The sequence below is a fragment of the Sprattus sprattus genome, assembly GCF_963457725.1.
Source record: "Sprattus sprattus genome assembly, chromosome: 6".
NCBI classification, from domain to species: domain Eukaryota; kingdom Metazoa; phylum Chordata; class Actinopteri; order Clupeiformes; family Clupeidae; genus Sprattus; species Sprattus sprattus.
Genome location: NC_137925.1, coordinates 438,611 through 456,110, shown reverse-complemented (window position 1 = coordinate 456,110; position 17,500 = coordinate 438,611). Strand labels below are relative to the sequence as shown.

The window sequence follows — 17,500 nt, the reverse complement described above, 5'->3', positions numbered from 1 at the left end:
ACTCTGATTCAACAACTCATTGCAGCTACCAGGGACACGCCCATCACTGCTGGTGAAAGGGCTACACGTATGTCTCATCTTCACACCACTTCCTGTAAGAGTTCACCCAGTTTCCAGTCCGTACAGTAAAACAAACAACTCAAACATTTGAAATGAGATGCCATAGAGGGGTGGGGGGGTGCCTATAGTATTTGGTTTTGGGGTGGGTGGCAGTTCGGCTCTCAAAAACACATTCCACCAGACAAGAGTGGGTGAGTGAGCAGAGATTTCTGGAAGTTTTCAGCAGCAGTTTGAGAGCACCTCCTGCCTGTCTGACATCATAACCGTGTTATTTTCTATACAAAAAATGTAAAAGGTCATCACGCCCTTACAGAAACACATTTATGTTTATCCTTAAGCTAAAGACTTGTGATTGTCTTGCTAAACATACATGTGTACAAATATCTGGCATCTCTGGCAAGTTTCTCACACACACACACACACACACACACACACACTTCCATTACATTCACTGTTGGGAGTTTAAGAACAAATCTTTGGTGTCTTGAGAATAAGTGGCATCATATGACCTAGTAGCTGTGACATCTGTAGAAGCTTTGCAACACACACACACACACACACACACACACTAACACACACACGCATTCTCTCTCCACTGTGAAGTGTCAGGTCTTTTGGGCGAGGCAGTTGTGTGTGCTGGGTGGGGGTGTGACTGTGCAGCTGTGTTCTCAATCTCTGAGAGCCCTTTGGCTCACTCAGCAGCAGAGCTTGGGCGTCTTTGGGACACACTCTCACACACACACACTCTCATTCTTTTACACTATGGGGCTCTTTGGTGAAGAGGAAATGTCAGACACAATCTGTGTCAGAGAAGAAAGAAAAAAAAACACATATACATGTGGTCACACCCAACAGAGCTCTGGTGACATCTGTCTGTGACCACACCACACAGATCATCTCTAAAAGCAGACTCCACAAACATGCAGGTTGTAATGGAAAAGGGATCTTAAAAACAAACGCTGTTCAAATTCAGCTGTGACTCACTTTCATACGAATTCTCTTTGGATCAGTCAAACTTTGACTACACGGGCCAGTAAAACAGCATTGTCCTCCTAGAACAATCAACAGAGAGACAATTCCCGACAAAGGAGGAAACCAACTTCTGTCAGGATGAAGACAGCGTCAGACACAACCTCCCCACTCTCTCGCTCAATATGCAATAACGAAATAATGCGTCCAATTCTACCAGTGGAAACGTACCACTTCATGCACATATGCTGAGAAATGGCAAATATTTATCACAAAATGTATTTTCCTAAAAAAAAAAAAGTGAGTGTCTTAAGTCCGTTATGTCTGACGTGTGCCAAAGCTGTGGCTGTCAGTGGGAATGCCGAAGGATGGAGGACGGGGGAATGTAGAGGGGGGGAGGAAGAAGAGGGGGAGGAAGAGGAGGGGGAGGAAGAAGAGGGGGAGGAAGAAGAGGGGAGGAAGAGGAGGGGGAGGAAGAGGAGGGGGAGGAAGAAGAGGGGAGGAAGAAGAGGAGGGGGAGGAAGAGAAGGCACTTCACGAAGCCAGCTAACATTTATCGTCTTTGTGATCTGCACTGCAGGGAGCGTGTGCGTGCACTATCTGATGGGCTGCTGTTGTGTCAGCCAAAGGCAACCCGCCAACAATGAGGCATCAGACGAGGACAATCTGCAGAGGACGGACACACACACACACACACACACACACACACACACACACACACACACACACACACACACACACACACACACACACACACACACACACACACACACACACACACACACACACACACACACACACACACACACACACACACACACACACACACACACACCGCTATGTGCTGTCGCTGTTGCTGCTGGGGTCCTTAGGTGAGTGGTGCAATTCTATATTATCTGCAGAGACAGACTGCTTCTGCCACACAAGCTGCTGTTGTCTCACTCACACACACACACACACACACACACACTGCCTTTAATTAGACACACACAGACACACATCACAATGGCACAAATGCCCCCCCCCCACACACACACACACACACACACACACACACACACACACACACACACACACACACACACACACACACACTTTAACTGTTTCCCTCACATCCCTGTGCGGGCTAACAGGATATGGTTCTCTAAACGCTCCATGAGGCACACACACACACACACACACACACACACACACACACACACACAAGGCACACACTGGACTGCACCAAACTCAAGATTCTGTCAAACTATTTCAGTCTCAGTGACAGTGACCAATCTCCTCGGCCTCTGGAGCAGTTCAAAAGTGTCCGTTTGAGATACTCAGGATAAACCATCTGAAAGTCATATCCAAGGCAATCTAACCACACACACTTGTCATTTTATGTCTGCAATTAGATTCCCTCCAGATTTGAATAAAATAGATATTCAATGTTTTTTTAAAAGCACTAAGAGTCACAAAAACCTTTTTTGGAATTTCCAACAGGCATCTGCATGGATGCCCCAAAGGCACATGTGCACTGGAATGTCGTTAGCTAGTATGCTAGTATGTTCTGAGCCTCTCGCTTGCACCAGGCTGAGTGTGAGGTGATTTGTCAGGTGATTTCGTGAGTCAGACACTTAGCTAGCCAGCCCTTTTTTTTTTTAAATATCACAAGACCCAAGTGCTAAGCAGTTTAACACAAACGTAAAAGTAAAACTCTAAACAAAAAAAACTAAAAATCACTTAAAAACAAACTTTGGCTTATCGTCACTTATCTTCTGAGCCTGATTACAAAACAATACAAAAATGCTTGACGTGATCCGAACAGGCATTCCCTGGCATTCATGATAGCCTGCCCTTAGCCAATATGACAGTGGGACACGGAGGTGCCCTTGATGAGAAACACAGGACAGGACAGGAGAGCAGCATCACGGGGGAAACTGATGGGCTACTGCCGTCAGGGTGGGCCAAGCTGGTGAGCAAGACTACAGTCTTTTTGGTATATGGCTCATTCCTGGGTAATGGCACAGGGATAACAACAACAACATTGAGATAAGCAATTACATTTTTCCTTATGATGATTCGCACACTGAGGCTGCCGGTTTTCAAGAGGCACAAAGGCAGTCCTGAAGGCAGTTCCTCTGGTGGAAGAACAGACTGGATCAGGTTTGATTCAGAAAAGCAAAGGACAAGGCACAGTCAAATAGATAGAAGAACAAAGTGATGCAGGCACATTCTTGAAGTCAGAAAAGACTACACTGGCACTAAATCCTGGCTGTACTGATCTGAGCCAATGACTAGGTCAGTGACCGTCCTAAGGCACAAGCGGCACAAGTCCTCATTTAAGACTAAAGACTGGACCCAACACAGTCCGACAGTCCCTCGCTGGTCGGGCGGCACTGGGACTCCACCACTCACCAGGCCAGTTGTGGTCCCTGCAGCTCTCTCATCTCCAGCTAAGGCATGATTGGAGCTAATGAGTCAAGGCACAAGTGTGGAGAAAGGGGGCTTACACCCGCCCAGACCGCCCGGACGAGCTAAAAGAGCCACAGGCGCTCGAGGACCAGCTGGGAAGTTTTTTCGGAAGTTACAAAGAAAAACAAGTGGTAGGAATAACGAGGCAGCTGAGAGGGCAAGCAGGGAGGTACACATGGACTGATGAGCACAACAAAGAAGAGAGAGAGGGAGAGAGAAAGTCCTGTGCAGCAAGATAGGGGGAAAAGTGAGAAACGAGGAAGGATCCGGGGGGGAAGTGGGCATGGGGGGGGGGGGTGGTTGAGTCAGGGCTTTCTGAATGACGTCTTCAGGAATCAGGATTGAGGAGCACAGGGCTGGTAATGCCGTTCCACATCAGCCATCCAAGAGACAAGGGATCTGGCATCCATTTTCTCATCCAAAAAAAACCCAACGGTCCCCAGGTCTTCTCCTCATACCCCCCCCTTCTCACCACAGTCCAGCCCCCCCTTTCCAGCACCTTCTTTTCCTCACGCCGTAACTATAGCAGCACGCACTTCTTGCTGTTCTTCTTGACATTGGGGTAGATGACCGCCCTCACGCCCTCGGCGAACACCTCCCGCACGCCCTCCTGCTTGAGCGCCGAGCACTCCAGGTACTTGACGGCGCCGATCTGCTTGGCCAGGGCGCTGCCTTGCTGGTGCGTGGTGGGCGCCATGCCCTGCTCCTTCAGCCTGGCCAGGGTGTCGGCGTCGTGGCGCAGATCCTTCTTGGTGCCCACGAGCAGCACGGGCACGCTGGGGCAGTGGTGGGACACCTCCGGGTGCCACTTGTGCCGCACGTTGGCGTGCGACGACGGGCTGCCGATGGAGAAGCAGATGACGAAGACGTTGGTCTGCGGGTAGGAGAGCGTGCGGAGCCGGTCGTACTCCTCCTGGCCCGCCGTGTCCCACAGGTTGAGGCTGACCGTGCGGCCGTCCACGCTCATCTGGGCGCTGTAGTTGTCGAACACGGTGGGGATGTACTCCTCCGGGAAGGCGTTGGTGGTGTAGGAGATCAGCAGGCACGTCTTCCCCACGGCGCCGTCACCCACCACCACACACTTTATCGTCTGCATCCTGCTCTCTGCTTCTCTCGCTCCGCACTCGCTCTCTCGCTCTCTCGCTCCGCACTCACGGTTCAGACACCTGCTGGAGAGAGAGAAAGGGAGACGGAGAAAAACAGAGATAGGCAAATAGGAAGTGAGAGAAAGAATAAGTGAGGGTGAGAGTAAGAGAGAGAGAGAGAGTGAGAGAGAGAGAGAGAGAGAGGGTGAGAGGGAGAGAGAGAGAGAGAGAGAGGGTGAGAGGGAGAGAGGGAGAGAGAGAGAGAGAGAGAGAGAGAGGGTGAGAGGGAGAGAGGGAGAGAGAGAGAGAGAGAGAGAGAGAGAGAGAGAGAGGGTCAGAATGTAAACACACACACAATGGAATGAAAGAGTGAGGGTAAATATTGCGACAGCGAGAATGTGAGGAACGACAGAGTGGTAAGGTTATGATTAAATTCATTAATGTTTTGAAGGTTGTCTTTTGACACAGGTAGTATTTGCACATTGGCCTTTAAACAAGGTGTCATCCAGGGCACAAGAACCTGCTTACTATTTACCAAATTAACCTTCCTGTAGAACATGATCTGTCAATGTTTACACACAGTTAAGTAACATTTAGTGAGTGATTTAGTGATGGGACAACCTCTGAAAACACAAACACAAGACTCAGCAGAGTTTGGTTTTTCCACTGTACTGTACAGTGTTGGTTCAGACCACTCTTACCCTGCTTGACACAATGACCAGAGTTAGCCTAGTTAATGTAACTTGTTACTAGTAGGTCAAACCTCTCCCTTCTCTTACATTGCCTGATGTAAGATAAGAATAGATAAGACTCAATTATATTGTCATTGTGCAAGGTACAGGTGCAAAGCCAATGCAATGCAGTTCCATTCTAACCAGAAGTGCAAACGAAAAGTAAGCCTATTATTTACAGATAACTGCAGGTGTAAGTAAGTAAGACAACATAAAGTGATGCTATATCTTACAGAATGTAGGCCTACAGTGTTATTGACACAGAATAGATATAAAATATCATGTTATACACAAAGGTGGAGTGGACAGAGCGTGAAAGGGGAGTGTGTATAAGGATTGTATGTAAAGTATATAATAAATATGTACAGTTGGTTGTATGTACAGTATACAAATGGCAATCTGAACGACGTGAGAGGTTCAGCCTGTACAAGAAGACAGGTTAGCTAAGCAGCACTGGTTTCAACGATAAAACATACAGGCAAATCATGTATATTTCTCAAGGTGCTACCAAAAGTTACTTTACACTTCTTAATTTTTTTCTAGAGTATTCGCTAACGTTATAACAAATTGATGTTTTTCCCTAGGTAACATTTTGCTTTTAGTCAACCAACTTCAAGTGAGGGAGAAACTGGCATACCCTTCATAATTTAACGTGCAAAACTGCCAAGAAAATACTATGACTCCAGCTAAATATTTCCGGGTATCAATGTCAACATCCTGGGGTTCGGCATAATAGCATTAGGCTTCTGAGTTTTGATTGTCTGCTAGGACGCTATACATTGATTTTCCAGGAAGATATCTATCGATAGCTAAGATAGAATAGCAACCTTAGCTAACGGAAGGGTTTAAACCATAGACATGTATACGTATACATGTCTATGGTTTAAACCACTATGAAGTAGACTAACGTTTCACCCCATTACTTTAACAGGGTGATTTTGTGACAAGTTATTTGCCGACTTCAGATAATCAACATGAAACGACTTGAAACGAGATCGCTATCATACCAAACGAATTAGATTGTTATCGCTAGATAGCTTTCGACATTAAGCAGGATCAACTTCAAAATGTAAGCTAACGATAACGATATATAACAAGGCGTAGTTAACACAAGAAACGTAACCACGCTAATGTTAGCCAAGTAAGCTACTTTTCAACTTTCCGACAGTCCCATAACAATACATAAAAAAAAGATTTGTATTCATAGCTTACCTACGGACAGCTAGAAGAAACTTTCAGCGACATTAAAAAGTTATGCTACTTCATAGAAGTTTGACTTATGACTCACCGCCCCACAAGAGTCGCGCTTTCCCTCTCACTGAACTTCGGTTGGAAACTCCAGACACTGACGAATGCATCCGGGGAGCTGCCCTCTTCAAAATATACCTCATATCCGTATTCTAACGAAATAATGTGTTAATAAAGAATGTCTATTTTTTTCTGTCACCCTTTCTTTTCGTTTCTTGCTCTGTCTTTTCACTAACCTTTTTTTCCTTTCTATGCTTTTACTGTTTAAAGACAAAAACTGCGTAGTTGAAACACATTCATGTCATGATTCATATACACTTCAGTTCACACAATGAGATTCCTTCTGTGAAAGTTATCTGTAACCACTAGATGGCAGTAAAGCCATTAAGAGAAAACAATACAATGCAAATCCTCATTCTAAATAGTTTTTGTCGTACACATATGTGTTGCCTATAGGCCTACGTTTCCAAGACAATTATTCGACAACCTGTGATAGAGATAATGAACTTCATGTGTATACTCCCCTTTTTTTTTTTTTTTTTCGTTACACAACTTGTAAACAATGTTCACATAAACACTCAATCTAGACTCAGTCTGTAATAAAACTGGAACCCAACACATGACCTTATGACCAGGAGCGAAAATAACAGACCTGTCCCCTGCAGTACTGATTACACAGAGTCCCAGGTGACCTGTGAAGCTCAGGCAACACCTGGCCTACTGGGAGAAGTGTAATTAACTCTTTTGGAGAAGTTCCCTTGTCTCAGCTTAGTTCAATTCAGCTTCAATTAAAGGCACCCAGTGCAACTTTCGAGGCATAGAAAATCGATAACAACAACAACCGCCGCCATTTTCTTTATTTATTGGTGCCACCAATAAATAAAGCAGGATTCCAGTCAATGGAAAAATGGCCTCTCCCCACCGGCGATTGTTGTTGTTTACGATTTTCTATCAGTTCTCACCACACAACGACGTCTCATCTTGCTCCTTGAATGTCAATATGTAATGGTATGGAGTTATTGAAACTAACTACGTGTAAAAAAGACTAGAAATTGAATGTTTATTTTTCATTGAATGTTTATATAATGTTGCACTGGATGCCTTTTAACTTAGTGAAGTGAGTGAGATGCTTGAGAACATCAAATTAGTGTTGGGTTAGCATTCCAGCATTGCAAGATGAGGGTGCTCAGAGAATGAATGTACTCCCAAGGTTGTATACTGTGCTTATATATGCTTACATGTACCGCAGAAAGTGACAGGGCCCTCCTCTGAACTCAGGCTAGCTTTACACGACAACGATCTGAACGCAAACCGCAAAAGTGGCGTTGCGTTCCCACTTTTTATTTCGCGTTTAGACGAGAGTCTTTGGGTGGAAATCTGCATGCAGACGGTGACGCAAAAGTGTGTGAAATTGAACTTAACGGTGCAGACGTGGAGGTAGGCCTACCTACTGCAGGATGTATATGTGTCCATTCTATTCCACTATGGCTATTTTAACGCGATTGGGTGCTTATTTATTTATTCATTCACTTACATTTGCAGTGTTCGTGTACATTTACATTTAGTCATTTAGCAGACGCCTTTGGCCAAAGCGACGTAGGCTACAAGGGATAGAACAGACAAGCTTCGAGACCTAGTGTAATTAATGCGCCTTCTCTGTTCTGTTTTATCTGTGATTACTCGGCTTATTTGCTGAAATGACTCCTGGATAGATATCAAAGCAGCTTGAATCTCCGACTGATGGAAATAATCCGACATGTTTGTTGTTGTTTGGCTGTATGCACATGGATATGATGTCAACGCGTATGCGAGGATAGCCAGCGTGAGCAGCTCAGAGCACACTTTTGCGTTTTCAACCCTTTAGACGGGAACGCGACGGTGGAGCGTTTTTAAGATTTCCACTCTGGAGGGTGGGTTCATTTTTTTGCGTTTTTAAGCCCCAAAAACGCTGTCACCGTCTAAACAAAAGGCACATCTGATAAAATATTTTGTCGGTTTCACCCGGGAGCGTTGTCGTGTAAAGCCACCCTCAGTAGGAACATTCTGGTAAGACTGATGCTCAGAAGTTTCTCTTGCTTCCTGTGTGACATCATTCATTCTTCACATACAGGGCATGGTGTCAGTCAAACATCCTGTCAGTGTTAGCGAGGGGCTGCATGTGCTAGAAGGAACAGTAGGCCATATAGCCCATTGTAACTCTACAAAAAGTCAATTATATAGTTTATGCACGCACATAAAAAGCGACAAAACCATATAGCAGCTTTCACAGTAGTGTAGACACTTTGCTTAGAAGATCATTAATAAATGTGACTAAATGTGTAACCTGTAGTACCCTGTAGTACCCTGCAGGCTGACAACATGCAAGGTAACCAGGACTGTGAGGTTTAGATTTGCCAGAGGGGCGAAATTAAGAGAGGGTTCTCAACAGATACCCATTTGTGCCCTGAAAAAGCGTGATGTCACAAAGGCGTCTGCGCAGACACACATGCAGTGACAGACACACTTGGTCACAAAAAGGCCACCAGTTTATTGCCTTTCCCAAGAGCACTGGCGTCACTCTGTCCCATAAAGGCCCTTTTCCCACTGTGACCCTATACACACACACACACAACCTCTCCCTCTATTATTCCAGGGGTGGAGGGGGAGATTCTATGGGTTTCCTAGAGCATCTCCATAGCAACGTTTACAAGCCGCGGGTGACTCTGACAAGTAGTGGGGGGGACACAGAGAGAAGAGGAGAATCGAAAGAGAGGGAGGAAGAGAGAGTGAGAGGGGAGAAGGGAGAGAGAGTGAGCGGGGAGAAGGGAGAGAGAGTGAGGGGGGAGAAGGGAGAGAGAGTGACTGGTGTTGAAGGGCAAAGGACAGAAGGCCAGTGGAGAGGACAGCGTTTGAAGGTGGGGGGGGGGGGGGGGGGGGGGAGTCTCAGCCAGCCAACATCATTTGCCACTCCGCTCGAGATGAACAAACACTCCAGCCTGTTGTGCAGGTCTGTGCTTGTGGAGTGAAAGAGAGATATGGGGGTGGCAGTTTACATTAAAGAGGTTGCTAAAAAAAAACTTAGACTATAGAATTATTGGCTTAGTGTCAGTGTTTGATGATGATGCACAGTTTTATTTCACAGGGAGGCACAAGGATATAACACAAACGAGACTTTACAATGAACTCTATGTACAAAACTGCCCGATACCACAGTACATTACCTTTCAGGATTGTGTCTTGATCATCAACAAAAAATGCAGTACAGGAAGCTGCCACTGGGACGTAGGTATAAGATAAGAATAAGATAATCAGACCATTGGACAAACTGTCAACAGTCATCTTTATTTTATTTGCTCTTATTTACAAAGGAATACAAATATTACAATAGGAATCCACATTTTTATGAGGACAAGTATGATAGTTTTCTTCTTTGACAAAAACACTACAAACATACAGCAGATTATCTTAAAGAAATTCATCGATTCGTCCCCAACACCCTTCTGTCTTTAGTTTGTAAAGTGCAACAAAGGAGGGTCACCTGAGCGACCCACAGTGACCCCCGGAGTACCAGCTGGCCACTGGCATCCAGCTGTACCAGGCCACAAGAAAAACTCTCCCATAGATTAAGCTGCTTTGGAAAAAAAAGGCCGACACACTAGGAATCACATTGACAAAACCCACCACATCTCTTCTAGATAATACAGGTTGTCTTTTTTTTTTTGTACCTAGCTGCTGATGTGCAATGGCTCACTTTGATCAAGTTCACAAATATACACACACACACGCACGCACAAGGTCAAAAAACATAGAGAAGACAGAAGGCAACTCAGAATGACATACACACATCACTTGATGAAAATGAAAACACTGTCTTTCATGATGAACCTGTATAACTGATGACCAGAGAACATGTTTGGAAAAACGACAGTATATATGGAAGTTGATTCCGCCAAAGTAAACTGGCATGTCGAAGCAGCTTGCTCCTCTCAGGAGAAGCCCTTCTGAAATCTCCTACGAAAAGGCCACAGTGTTAAGGAGGTAGAACTTACGATGACAGCTCTCTTCAGTTTTAACAGACTATGTAGACGAAGATCAAAAGCTAGGATATCAAAACTATGTCCCCAAAAAGTGATGTGATGTCCCATCGAGAGGGAGAAGACAGACAACTGATCATCCCAAAGTGTCCAAAAGATAAACACAAAAACTGATAAATCCAGAGAGAGTAGAGTTGAGAAGGTCAGCTGAAGGTCAGCTGAAAGACGAGTGAAGTAGAGTCTGAATGCGCTCTTATTGTCACGGAAACAAAATGAACACATTGGACGTGCATGTCCATAATCCCTAATTCACCTGAACACACACATGATACATTTGCATGTGCAGGTTTGTCTGATTGTGTAACTGTCTTGAAAAGCTACTTGCATCTTCACCTCCATGTGGCCTTAGAGGCGGCACGGGCCATCTTGGGCCCGGGGATCCGTGTGCCTGTGGGCGGCGGGGTCTTGGGTGCGGACGTCTCAGTTTTGGTGGTCTTGGCTCGTGCGGCGGAGATGACGGCGGTGCGGATGTTCTTGGGCGTGCTGGAGGACGACGAAGGGCTGTGAGCTCCGCCACGTGTCTGCGGTGCCACCGTGGCCTCGCTATGCGGCGGTGCCACCCGTTTGGAGACCCGCAAGGGGGAGCCGCGGACAAACGGTTCGTGACTGGCGGCCGCTGCCTTCTCCCTCTCGCCTACCGGAGCCCCTCTCTCAGACACCCTCTCTGCCACGCGCCGGACCAGCTGGCCGCTGGTGGTCTCCTTGGCGCTGCTGATGCGGCGCAGCTGGGCGGGGGAGGTGGTGGGGCGCGTGATGGCAGAGGAGCGCAGGGAGGAGGTGCGGGGAGGAGCGAGGCGGGAGGGCGCAGCAGCAGGGGAGTCGGAAGGAGCTGGCGCAGGTTTGGAGCGAACTCTCGTGGTGGCCGAGCTGTTAGGAGGTATGGAACGCAACGCATACAGCCCCCTCTTTGGCCCACGGGCCGCCATCTTGCCGCCGTGTGGATCATCTTTTGCGTGGATGACTGAGGAGGAGGAGGATGAAGACGGAGAGAGCGTCCCGTCCCTCTCCACCGCCTCTCTCTCCTTCCTCCACTTGGAGCAGTGGCCAGGTGCCGGGCGTGGCAGCGGGGTGGTTGGTGAGTGTGTGGCGTTGGCCAGGCTCTCGTACGAACGGAGCCCGCGCACCAGCATGTGGCACTCCAGGGTCTCGCCCACACGCGGGTACGTGCGCTCGGCCTCCTCCGCCAGCGCTGGCCTGGGGCGAGAGGAGGGCGTAGAGGGCAGGCTGGACCCCCGAGAGGGTCGGGTAGCGGGGCAAGGCTCATTGAGGCAGGAAGGGGCGACAGCCGCGACCTCGGAGGGCACCTTTGGAGGGGGGTCTCTCTCAGGGGTGCGAACGGGCAGTCGGATACTGTTCGGTCTCGCTGCGGTCATCTTACTGGTCGGCTTGTTTGGAACGCCATCCGGAACCACCATGTCGACTGGCGATAAGCTTCCGGATGTTTCTTGGACTGGCCTCTTCGCTTGGGCACAGGCTAAGACTCCCAGAAGGGCGGGGCTGTTACTAGGACTAGGCCCAGCAATTCCTGAGAGGTCAGCTGACTTTCCCAAAGGACTGGGAGACATGTTCACCAAAGGGTTTTCTGAAGAGCTCACAGGCCCTCTTAGTGTGCTTGGACTGCTAGAGGTCTTCATGCATGTGGCGGCCATGTTGCTAACAGCGTACTGAACATCAGTGGCCTGTCCCTGCTGAAAGTGAGTGATATCTGTGTGTAGCATACTCTGAGCGTCAGGGTTCAGTGTGTGCTGGCTGACCACGGAATGGGTGTTTAATGTGTGTTGTGTGTGAGTTGTTCCATCACGACAGTGTGTTAACGTTGGTCGGTTTGCCATGCTGTCTGTGTGCAGTGTTGAGTGCGAAGTCACTGGAAGAGATGCGGACAGCATTTGTTGCATAGCTGTGGTATTAGCATTTCCTGTTTGCTGGGTCGTCATGACGCTCTCCGTGTGCGGATTGGCCACGCTCCCCTCGAACCTGTGAAGGGTGTTCGAGACGGTCCATGTGGAGTCCTGCACTTCCTTTCCGAGTGCGTCCGCCGCGAACACGTCCTCCCAGATTCTGCGCACGTCCGAGGAGCTGCGAAGGCTGCGCCTGCTCCTGCTGCGACTCAGGCCGCGCTCCAGCGTTCGCTCCAGGTCGTCTGTGCTCTCGCCCCCGGAGAGGACCGGAGAAGAACACAGCGCCAGGGAACGCCGACGTTCCGAACTCTCGCGCTCCCTCTCCACGCGCCTCTGTTCTGCCTGCTCACGCTCACCGTTCTCCTACGACAGGAAAAGAGGGAGACGGAGACACATTACAAGAATGTCCCATGATGCCCGCACGCACGCGCGCACGCACAAACACAGATAAACACAAACACACACACAGATAAACACAAACACACACACAGATAAACACAAACACAGATAAACACAAACACAGATAAACACAAACACACACACAGATAAACACAAACACACACACAAACACAAACACAGATAAACACAAACACACACACACACACACAGATAAACACAAACACAAACACAGATAAACACAAACACACACACAAACACAAACACAAACACAGATAAACACAAACACACACACACACACACAGATAAACACAAACACACACACAAACACAAACACAGATAAACACAAACACACACACAAACACAGATAAACACAAACACACACACAGATAAACACAAACACACACACAAACACAGATAAACACAAACACACACACAGATAAACACAAACACAAACACAGATAAACACAAACACAGATAAACACAAACACAGATAAACACAAACACAAACACACAGATAAACACAGACACAAACACAGATAAACACAAACACAGATAAACACAAACACACACACACAAACACACAGATAAATACAGACACTTACTCGCACAGCTCTTTGGAAGCGGTGGCAGAAGCAGTGGAAGATGCGGCAGGCCTCCTCCAGTTTGAAGGAGGTCTCGTCCTCACAGAAGAAGTCCACCAGCGCCTGGCTGCTCAGATGCAGGGCCTGCACCTCCTCCTCCACCTCCTGCAGACGCACCTCCGCCACCTGAACACACACGCATGCACACACACACACACACACACACACACACACACACACTTTGATTTACTGAACTGATTCACTGAACATACACGTCTTATTTAAGAACCAGCACATTGTACTGTATGTATATAGACACACACACACACACACACACACACACACACAGACACAGACACACAGACACACACACAGATCTTCCACTCTAGTTTAGTATTTATACTGCTAATGAACTGAGGCTCTTCACCTCCATATTTCACTGTGACACCATAACAGCCTGATTAACACACACACACACACACACACACACACACACACACACACACACACACACACACACACACACACACACACACACACACACACACACACACACACACACACACACACACACACACACACACACACACACACACACACACACACACCATAACAGCCTGATTAAGTTATCCTGAGATAGTGGCTTTTCCACTCACTAATGGAAAGCCAGTTCAAATGACCACTTAGGCCCCGCCCACACTACAATGGCATGTTTTAAAAACATAGTTTTTCCTTTGCGTTTCGAGACAAGTTTGACATCCATAATGAGCATGTTAAGGACATGACCACACAGAAACGCAAAAAAACTGTGAAAACGCTGTTGCTAGCTAGCTAGCTCATTTGCAAATCACATTTCTTACAAAACCTTTGCTGCAGGTAATGGCCTATGACAAAACAAGACTATTATGAAAGCAATGCCAATAAAAGACAAGGTAAATCCTGTAAATCATATTTCATTATAATGTGGTTTGGGCGCATGAAGTGAACTTACTCTGCTTGAGGTTTTATTTAGGGTTACTTTATATCAAACTAATTCAGAAAGGTTTTGGCCGATCATAGAAAAAGAAAAGAATTGTCTGATCTAACAATAAAAAAAAAAAAATCTCTTCACTGCCACTGAAGACGTGGTGAAGGTTTTGGAGGGAAGCGTCACGTAAAATTAAATGTCATTGGATAAAGTTGGGGCTGTGTCATCATTTTGTAAAACTTTAGATTTTGCCTGTCCACAAACGTCGACGTAAGGGTTGTATTTATAAAAGTCTCCACTCTGGAACCTGTTTTCAAAAGTATGTGTGAAAAACTCTGTTGTGTGGACGCAAGGCAAAACTTCTGACGAAAGCGCTATCGTGTGGACGGGGCATTAATCTATTTACAAGCAGGTGGTCAAGCTGTAAAGCTTGAAGTAAAGCTGTCGGGTGAATGGAGTGTATCCACTATGGTATGACCTCTCTGACCACAACCACTACTTATCTACGCTAGATATTTTATGGGCAGTATGAATTGTAAGTGATGTGTGGGATCTCTCTCACACACACACACACACACACACACACACACACACACACACACACACACACACACACACACACACACACACACACACACACACACACACACACACACACACACACACACCTCCAGGAATTGCATCTGTTGCTGGATTTCAGGCTCATTCTGGGCGCTGTGTGAGAGAGATGCCACCCTGCTTTGGAGTCGAGAGAGGTCTTCCAGCACAGACTCTTCGGACAACCTGCAGAAACACACACACACACACACATATCAGTCATCTGTACATACGAACATACATTTAGTCATTTAGCAGACACTTTTATCCGAAGCGACGTACAAAGGAGATGACATCCACATATACAGACACAAACATACACATATGCACAGTAGTCAGTCATACACACTTGCACACACTTGCACACACATATAGACACAAATAGACACAAATACATACGAGTTTCACATAAGGGCCAACACAAGACACACTCAAACACATATGACTCGTATAACCTACTACTTCAACACAGACATTAGCCAGCATTAGTAGGATAAACACTCAAACACATATGACTCGTATAACCTACTACTTCAACACAGACATTAGCCAGCATTAGGAGGATAAACACTCAAACACATATGACTCGTATAACCTACTACTTCAACACAGACATTAGCCAGCATTAGTAGGATAAACACTCAAACACATATGACTCGTATAACCTACTACTTCAACACAGACATTAGCCAGCATTAGGAGGATAAACACTCAAACACATATGACTCGTATAACCTACTACTTCAACACAGACATTAGCCAGCATTAGGAGGATAAACACTCAAACACATATGACTCGTATAACCTACTACTTCAACACAGACATTAGCCAGCATTAGTAGGATAAACACTCAAACACATATGACTCGTATAACCTACTACTTCAACACAGACATTAGCCAGCATTAGGAGGATAAACACTCAAACACATATGACTCGTATAACCTACTACTTCAACACAGACATTAGCCAGCATTAGTAGGATAAACACTCAAACACATATGACTCGTATAACCTACTACTTCAACACAGACATTAGCCAGCATTAGGAGGATAAACACTCAAACACATATGACTCGTATAACCTACTACTTCAACACAGACATTAGCCAGCATTAGGAGGATAAACACTCAACGGTCATCCAAAACCTGTAAATGTGCTCCTCTGTTTCCCAGGCTCATGATAAGAGGATCCCTAGGTAAGACAATATGTCTATATGTTTGCCATCGGCTACCTTATCGATCCTCCGCTAAGTTCATGTCTGGAACAGCCTAGCGGTGTCTTTCATGTGTTTCAGCGTGGTTCTTTGTGCTTTACAAACCATCTTTGGCCCTCTTTGAAAGAGATCGCTATCATAAGCGGACTTCCTTTGAGTAAACAACCTGGCGGTAACTGAAATAAGATGTGGCTGTGTTGGTGAGGTGGGCGGGGGGGGGGGGGGGGGGCGCACCTTGAGGCAGGGCCCAAGAGAGAGAGGCGGTTGGGGAAGGACAGTAAGCCCTCATCCTTCTTCACAGCTTCCTGTGGAAAGAGGAGAAAACTTTTTTATCTCGATTGTGAGTTTGCATTATCCGATGTACATCTTGATAACCAGGGCAAAAAAAACAACAATCAGTGGTCTTTAGCATTAATATATAACCCAATGCTTTACTAATGTTACATAACAAGCCATTAAAATGTTCTGAAAATCTCAGCTGACTGAATGTGACCGTTTTAAACAACTTTTTTTAATCTTTTTCATCCAGCTTCTTAAAAACGCCCACAATGTTATGCAATAAGAGATGGATGTGGGTAAGTCTGCCAGTAAGGCTCACCATGGCAACGAAGTGGAGCAGGTTCATGCCTGGCTTGTTGGCTTTGGTGTCGGCCAGCTTCAGCAGCGAAGCGATGCGGAATCCAGCAGCGTTACCGGCATAGCCGCCCTGAATGGCCAATGAGAGAAGAGCTCAGAACCCACGCTGACACACACCCGAGAGAGTCACTTGGTGTGTGCGCTCTACAAGGCCCTAATATGGGAGTGTTTTTTGCTTGGTTTTACACTGTTTTATTTAGGTATTGAAAATTAGGTATTGATTCAATGTTGTACATTTGTGTGCTTTCAAGTGTGATTCCCAGTGCTCAGACACAACCTAATAAATAAACTTTAAGTCACATTTTCACATTTTTAAGTCATATTTTATACCTCCCAACATGCCTTTTGCCTGCAGCCTTACATTATTCACCTTGCAGGATAACCAAGATCCTTACTAGTGCACAAAACTCAACAGGCCCAATCACAAAGCAGGTTACTAGTGCACAAAACTCAACAGGCCCAATCACAAAGCAGGTTACTAGTGCACAAAACTCAACAGGCCCAATCACAAAGCAGGTTACTAGTGCACAAAACTCAACAGGCCCAATCACAAAGCAGGTTACTAGTGCACAAAACTCAACAGGC

General features: G+C 46.4%; 2 protein-coding genes across 2 annotated transcripts in view; both read right to left on the bottom strand.

The window, feature by feature from the left end:
• Positions 1–4,003: 4,003 nt before the first annotated feature.
• Positions 4,004–6,605, bottom strand: LOC308367260 (rho-related GTP-binding protein RhoG-like; the record flags this gene model as incomplete). Its single annotated transcript, XM_080841124.1, has 2 exons — positions 6,512–6,605; positions 4,004–4,652 (listed from the first exon to the last, which is right to left on the bottom strand). The coding sequence occupies exon 2, from the start codon at positions 4,577–4,579 to the stop codon at positions 4,004–4,006; it is 576 nt and encodes a 191-aa protein (XP_080697250.1). The 5' UTR covers positions 4,580–4,652; positions 6,512–6,605.
• A 4,344-nt stretch (positions 6,606–10,949) lies between these two features.
• Positions 10,950–17,500, bottom strand: part of fhdc2 (FH2 domain containing 2) — a gene marked incomplete at both ends in the record, with an annotated part of 14,958 nt that continues 8,407 nt past the window's right edge. Inside the window, 5 exons of the mRNA XM_080840254.1 lie at positions 10,950–12,881; positions 13,520–13,684; positions 15,134–15,248; positions 16,514–16,584; positions 16,878–16,985. Coding sequence (XP_080696380.1) covers positions 10,950–12,881; positions 13,520–13,684; positions 15,134–15,248; positions 16,514–16,584; positions 16,878–16,985 — 2,391 coding nt within the window. The remainder of the gene's footprint in view (positions 12,882–13,519; positions 13,685–15,133; positions 15,249–16,513; positions 16,585–16,877; positions 16,986–17,500) is intronic.